General features: G+C 33.9%; 1 protein-coding gene across 1 annotated transcript; it reads left to right on the top strand.

Moving 5' to 3' along the window:
* Positions 1 to 4060: 4060 nt before the first annotated feature.
* LOC104216977 (zinc finger BED domain-containing protein RICESLEEPER 2-like) lies at positions 4061 to 6785 on the top strand. Its single transcript, XM_070149105.1, has 4 exons — positions 4061 to 4295; positions 5691 to 6140; positions 6233 to 6304; positions 6406 to 6785. The coding sequence occupies exons 1-3, from the start codon at positions 4061 to 4063 to the stop codon at positions 6274 to 6276; spliced, it is 729 nt and encodes a 242-aa protein (XP_070005206.1). The 3' UTR covers positions 6277 to 6304; positions 6406 to 6785.
* Positions 6786 to 7768: the final 983 nt, after the last annotated feature.

Genomic DNA, 7768 nt, shown 5'->3' with positions numbered 1-7768 from the left:
AAAGTCTTTATTTTATAACACGTTATCAGCATGAGACTCTGCCATTTTGAGCACTTACTTCATATTTAATTTCTATTTCAGTGTTCATTTTCGATGTGGGGCGACGCTCTTACATCCGTGGTTAGATCTTGTTCATTCCGAGCATCATAAGGCAGATTATATCCTTGAGGTGGTGAGCTTTTCTTCTTGGCGGTAGAGATGTGGATATCACTTACGTCTGGAGTGACCAAATTTGTGTAAAGTAACTTGAGTCTTTTGCTTATATTTGGTTTAATATCTTTTTCATCGCTTGCTTTGTTATATGCTACGTATACAGTACCTATTTTGGTATTTATTTTCTTCATCCCAATTATCTTAATAAAGGATGATAAAGTGGATAACATTATTAGATCCACTTAGACTCCAGCAGAGTTTGCAAGAAATATATAACCACCAGAAGTGGTTATGTTTTGTATATCTCATTGTAACTAAATTTTGTTAACCACCAGAAGTGGTATATGCCTATAACTACCAGGAGTGATAATTTAGGCTTTTTATGGTTACAATTGAAGATAAGTTAGAGAAAATTTCTTTACTTTACTTGCATGCCTCGATTTGCTCCTGAAGTAACAATATCTTAAAAGAGGTTCTAAGCCGTCACACAATTTGGTGTGATTAATTCATGTTCAAATAATTATGTTCCGTTCCCTGAATGATGAGAACTTTTGATAAATATTAATCCATTCCTGAAGTAAATGTGACAATATTAATAAAGTTCGTAAATATGAATGCGCTTTTGATGTAAATATATTACAATTCACCTCCAGAAGAGGTAATATGATTGAGGGAATATATACTCAATATTTCATATTTTCAATTTGCTCCTGAAGAAGTAACACAATTGAAATTATCTCCTGAAGCAGAAAAATATTAAGAAATTGTGTCTTTTTGTGCTTAAACAAAATAATAAGCTATTCAAAGTTATTTTTGAAGCACATTTTCATTCCCTGGAGCGAATGAAGAAATACCACAACTCACCTCTTGAAGAGGTAGAATAACAAAGGATATAAATTTTATTTTTGTGGCATAAAGATCATTGTTGCACGTACCCATTGTACGTAAAATATCTTGAATAATTTTATTAAATATTATTCTAAGGCAAAAAAACATTCTTGTAGAATGCTTTGTACTACAACCACATTAATATGTTATGGTTAGTTATTGATTTCCCCGAAGGAAATAACAACTCATGTATCTTTCCCTGAAGGATGTAATGATTATGTGGTTGCCTCTTTGATATAAAATATTCAGATGTTAATGGCGTTTTTCCCTGAAGGAGATATTTGTCTCAAAGTTGGTGGTAAAAATACTGAAATTCTTAATTTTTTGCATTTATAAATTTAGAATTGTCTTTATAATGTTCATTTTATTATAATTTTCTCTCATGATACTAGAAGTGTCTCAGCAATATTTGATAGTACAAAATATATCAACAACTCTTGAAGAGCTAACTGTTTGTCTAGAAGACACATGACACTAGTAATGTCTGATAAATATTAAATTGTGGATAATAAATTAAGGCTCTCGTAGAGTTTATATACAAATATGTCTTTCATATTATATGATTATGGTCAAAACATATGTTGTAGTAAACCTGAAGTTTACTAATAGAAATGACTATCATATTGAGACTACAAATGATTGGAAGATTGAAAATCTTCATGTTTCTACAATCATAGGGGGTAAAATAATATGTATGTGAGATGTTACCCGCTTATTCTTTAATTTTGTACTACATCATGTATCAGAGTAAACCAGAAGTTTACTAATGCAAAAGCAATCACAATAAATCAGAAGTTTACTAATGCAAAAGTTTATGCCAGAGTAAACTAGAAGTTTACTAAGAGATAGCACATGCCAAGATAAACTTGAAGTTTTCATTTGCCATTTTTAAATGAGCTATTTGAGAATTCAGATAAGTATATACTGAAGAACTAGAAGATTCCTCAAGAATTCTCTTGTGCTGCTTGTTTTCATAATAAATTGGTTATACAGGCTAAAGTTGGGACTAAGACCCCTGAATTCTGGAATATATAAAAGGTGAATATGGGCCCATTCACCTATCATGTGAACCACTTATAGATGCATATATAAGATGGTTATATGTATGTTCATTGTCAACCTGCAGTTTGACATTTGAAATTGCTTTTCTCAACTAAGAGCAAAACTTTCAGATTATGAAATCAAGACAGTTCATCTTGATAATGTTGGTTTACATCCAAGCTGGTTTAGCATTGAATACCTCCTATTAATGTTTAAACCATTGCTTATGAGAACAAAACTTCATGTGTTGGTCTAAGATTTTCTAAATTGCATATAGCAGCACTTGTATGCATCAGACCAACAATATATGATAAGCTCTCCCCTCACAATTGGTTTAGGATCAGAAACCAAATATTTTTACTATCTTTTGATGTGTGGTATATGATTAATTTCTCTACCACAATGCACAAAGATATGTTTCCCAAAGAAGATTGGGAATATATATTAGTTTTCTAATATTTGGGGGATGGTATAAACAGATGAAAAATATGCTATATGAATCGAAATATCATTAATATGATCCTCACTTAGAAGATAATTCAAGTTAAATGCCAGAAGCATTTGCTGATCCAAAATCAAATATCATATTTCAGCTGCAAATGCTCCTATTAAAAATTTAAAGTCCCTAAAGGATAGAGTTTACTGTACGCATGAAGCGTGGTAGACCAATCGGTTCTAAAGGTAACAACCCTTGAAAAATGATAAGAAGTTAATGATCAAATGATCATAATGAGGAGGAGATGAGCTCTAGAAGAGCCCACAACATAACATTTCATGAAACTCCAGAAGAAGTACATGTACCTGAATATAAAGAAAGTGATGAGATCTCAACAAGTTATGTCTCTTGCGAACCGATACAAAATGATCGTCGACGGTATAATTGATACAATATAGTGCACAATACTGTGAAATATTGTGAGGATCGTACCAGTTAGGGGTGGGCATATATCAGTTTGAACCGAAAAAACCGACTGAACCAATTTTTTTTAAATTTCGGTTTCGGTTATTCGGTTTTTTCGGTCGGTTTCAAATTAAAAATTTTTCAGTTTTTCGGTTTGGTTGTCGGTTATTGATTTATATTTTTCGGTTAACCGAAAAATCGAACTAATACTACATGGATTCTTTATAGGCTATATAGGCCTAAGCCCAATTTTAAGTTCCATTGAAATCAGCCCAAGTCCCAACTAAATTCAGCTCTTCCATACTTATATAGGCTAAGGCCCAAGTTTATGTTCCATTAAAATCAGCCCATCCCAAACCCAAATACCCAATTGCCCATCAGGCATCAGCTGATCATCTCCTTTTCTTTTCCCATTCTTACTTTCTTAGGCAGTTAGGCAGCTAGGGCTTTTATTTCTCCCTTCTCTTCTCACTTCACTTCTCACTTCTCAGTTCGGCAGTTCCTCCCCCCCCCCAATTCCCCAAATACGCTAGGGCTTCCATTGATAAACTGGTGGAGTGGTGGTTTTCCCAAATACGCTAGGGATCTATCATTGTCGTCAAATTTCTTGTGGAAGGTAAGGTTAATTTTTGTTATATTTCGCTCATTTCTTCTTTTTTGTGTTCTCTACTCCTCGACCCTCGCCGATCTTCTCTTCTTTCTCTCGTTTCAGTTTATTTTTTATTTTTTTCCTGTGAAAAGTTAGTATTTAAAGACTTAAAGATGCATGCAACATAGAAAGAAGTCTTGAGTCTTGACTCTTGAATGTGATGTCCATTTTCTTGTAATATTTGTTGATTTTAGTGTTGTTGAGAGGTTCTAACTTGTTATTAAAACAAGAAAAGCTCACTGGTCAGTAATTTTTTTAAGCAAGGTCATACTCATTACATTACATGGGTCATACTCACTGAGAGTTGTGTACTTGTGTTTGATGCAACATTGCATCAATTTCATCACCATCGTATTGTTCAGTATTTTATTGTTATGTTTGTATCACTGCTCAGTATTTTATTGTTATGTTTGTATTCTTTTTTGTAGATGGAAGAAAATGGAAGTAGGGTAAGCGAAACCTGCGAAGGTGGGGGTTCGAATGATAGCTTACCTAATACTGAAGGTCTCAGTCCAGACAGTCCTGATGAAGCTCCAAAGAAAAGGAAAGTGATGCAACCTAGATCTGATGCTTGGAAACATTTTGAGAAATATGATGATCCTAGTGGAGCTAAAAGAGCAAAATGTAACTACTGTCAAAAAACTTATGCTGCTGCTACGAAAGGTAATGGTACTACATCAATGAACAATCATCTCATTAAGTGTCCCAAAATGCCCCGTATCATGGATAATAGTCAAACACAAATCAGTTTTCTACTAGCTTCAAATGGGGCAAATGAAGGGGTGCTTACCACTTGGAAATTTGATCAAGCACTTAGTAGGAAAGCTTTAGCTCAAATGATAATTTTGGATGAACTGCCATTTAGTTTTGTTGAAAAGGAAGGATTTAAGAAGTTTATGGGAGTCACAATGCCTCAATTTCAAATTCCTTCTCGTAGAACATTGACAAGAGATTGTTATGAACTTTATTGTGAACAAAGACATAGTTTGAAGAATTCCTTCAATGAAGCACGTCCTAAAATCTGTCTTACAACAGATACTTGGACTTCTATACAAAGAATAAACTATATGTGTCTTACTGCTCACTTTATGGATAGAGATTGGAAATTGCATAAAAGGATAATAAACTTTTGTCCTATCTCTAGTCATAAGGGTGATGATATGGCATCGGTAATTACTAATTGTTTGCTTGATTGGGGGTTGGAAAATGTATTTACTATAACTGTAGATAATGCTAGTTCCAATGATGTCACAGTAAGAGAAGTGTCTAAACAGTTGACTACCTGGGGAACTAATATAATGAATGGTAAACACCTGCATGTTAGATGTATGGCTCACATACTTAATCTCATTGTACAAGATGGGTTGAAAGAAATTGGTGTTTCTATCAAGAGAGTTAGACAAGCTGTGAGATACATTAGACAATCTCCCGCTAGGATTAGAAAGTTTAAAGAATGTTGTGAATCTCAAAAGTTAACTTCTAAGAGATCATTATGCTTAGACGTTTCAACTCGATGGAACTCTACATACATGATGTTAGACACAGCACAACAATTTGAGCTTGCCTTTGACAAATATAGTTTCTTTGATATTGGATTGTTGCATCATCTTCGTACCTATGTTTGTGAAGATGGAACTAGTGCAGGTGATCTCACAAGTGTTGACTGGGATAATGTGAGAACAATGGTAAAATTTCTTGAAGCTTTTTATTTGCTTACTTTGAGGGTTTCTGGTTCTATTTATGTCACTTCCAATGTGCATTTTGTTGAAATTTGTGAGCTTGATCTTATATTGAAAGAGTGGATGGAACATGAAGATACTAGTTTGAAAGAAATGGCAAAAGAAATGAAAGAAAAATTTGTCAAGTATTGGGGTGAACCTGAAAAAATAAACAAGATGATCTTTATTGCATCAATTTTGGATCCCTGTAACAAGCTTGAATATGTTCCTTTTGCAATTGTGAGGATGTTTGGAGAAAACAAAGGGAAAAAATTGATTTTAGAGGTGAAAAATTATATGGATTCTTTGTTTGATTATTATGTTAAAAAAAATTCAATAGGAACATCATCTGCTTCATCTGGAAACACAACAACTACTGTCAGTGGTTATGGTAGCTTTTTAAAAAGAGGAACAATGAGAACAAAATTAGAATTTGAGAAACATAAGGAAGTGACCGGAGGTTTAGGTACTAAATCAGAGTTAGAAAGATATCTTGCTGAAGATCTTGAGCCTGAAACAGATGACTTTAAAATCTTAAAGTGGTGGAAAATCAATGAGCCTAGATTTCCCATTCTTGTGGAGATGGCTCGTGATGTATTAGCCATTCCTATTTCAAGTGTTGCATCTGAATGTGCATTCAGCACGGGAGGTCGCATTCTTGACTCGTTCAGGAGTTCGTTGACGCCTAAACTGGTGCAATCTCTTATTTGTCTTCAAGATTGGCTTAGAAGTGAACCTATTCCTATTAAAGTTGAGGAAGACTTGGAGTATCTAGAACAACTAGAACTTGGTAATTATTTTGTGTCTTTCCTTTATTATATTACAAATAGTTTACTTAACACTGATGATGCATGACAAAGTTTTCTTCTATATTTTCCTTAGATCTGGCTGATAGTGCAAAAGATTCAACTATTATTGACATATAGTTGCAACATGTACCATGTGTGGTAACTGGTAAGTTGATAGCCTTCTGTATATTTGAAGATATAACATTGATATACTTTATTATAAATCAATTGTGTTTTTGACCTATAATTATGTCTTTTGTTGCAAAGGTTTGATCATGGCGCCTAGATGGAAGTGATGCTATAGTAAATAGACTTCACTTGTTTCATGCTACTTAATGTAATTATTTCTCTGGTTTTGAGACTTCAGCTGTTCAGCAGCATGAAAACTTTCTAACTTTTGGATTACTCTTTTGGTTATGTAATATGCTTGTACTAAACAATGGCAGCAAAGTAGCATAGATTCTAAGTTTTTTGTTCTCTCATGGGCCATGGTTGTAACTTGTAACCAGTGGCAGCAAAGCAGCATAGCTATTTTGGTTTTTTGGTTCTGTAATGTAGTGCTCTTTTGGTTGTAACTACTAACTACTCCCTACTCCCTAGTTTATATTTGTTTGTATGATTGTGGGATCTTGTATGGACCAAGTAGAGGTGTAAACCGTGTAATTAGCAGCATCCTTTGGTTATGTTTAATTGATGAATTGCTCCTTTTTCGGTCATCTCATCCACAGTTCAAAAATCCAGGCTTACACTGAAAAGAACATATTTATGACTTAACACATTCAAAAAGTTCAAAATTTTGGAAACAACCAACAAATTAGTCCAATTATTAAGCAGAATAAGCCCAGCCCAATATGATAATGTTCAAACCGAAAACCGACCCAAAATTAACCGAACTGAAATTTAAAAAATCGAACTGAACTGAACTTATTTCAGTTCGGTTTCGGTTATCATATTTACAAAACCGAAAATCGAATAACCGAACCGAATTTATTCAAACCGAACCGAACCGACCGAATGCCCACCCCTAGTACCAGTAGTCCAGACACCTGAAGATGTCTTGCCATTTAAATGCGAGTCATAACCTATGTGACTCATTTGATCAAATCTCTATAAAGATCCCTAAATGATTTAAAATGCCTGAAGCATATTCAAAATCTAAGGAAATGTACTCAATCAGATTACAAAAATCTTTGTACGGTTTAAAGCAATCTTGGCGTATGTGGTATTATCGCCTCAGTGAATATTTGCTAAAAGAAAGTTACATAAATGATGTTATTTGTCCATGTATTTTTATAAAGAAAATGGATTCAGAATTTGGTATACTTGTTGTTTATATTGATGACATAAATCTTGTTGGAACTCCAGAAGAGATCCAAAAGGCAATTGAATATCTTAAGAAAGAATTTGAGATGAAAGATCTTGGGAAGACAAAACTTTGTCTTGGTCTGCAAATTGAACATTTAGCAAACGGGATTTATCCATCAATTTGCCTATACAGCAAGGGTCTTAAAACGTTTTTACATGGACAAAGCGCACCCATTGAGTACATCAATAGTTGTTCGATCACTTGAAGTCGATAAGGATTTGTTCTGACCTCCAGAAGAGGATGAAGAACTCCTTGGTCCCGAAG

Source organism: Nicotiana sylvestris, chromosome 6, assembly GCF_000393655.2.
Source record: "Nicotiana sylvestris chromosome 6, ASM39365v2, whole genome shotgun sequence".
Taxonomy (NCBI): domain Eukaryota; kingdom Viridiplantae; phylum Streptophyta; class Magnoliopsida; order Solanales; family Solanaceae; genus Nicotiana; species Nicotiana sylvestris.
The sequence above is the reverse complement of the archived record's forward strand: the minus strand, read 5'-3'. Positions and strand labels throughout refer to the sequence as shown.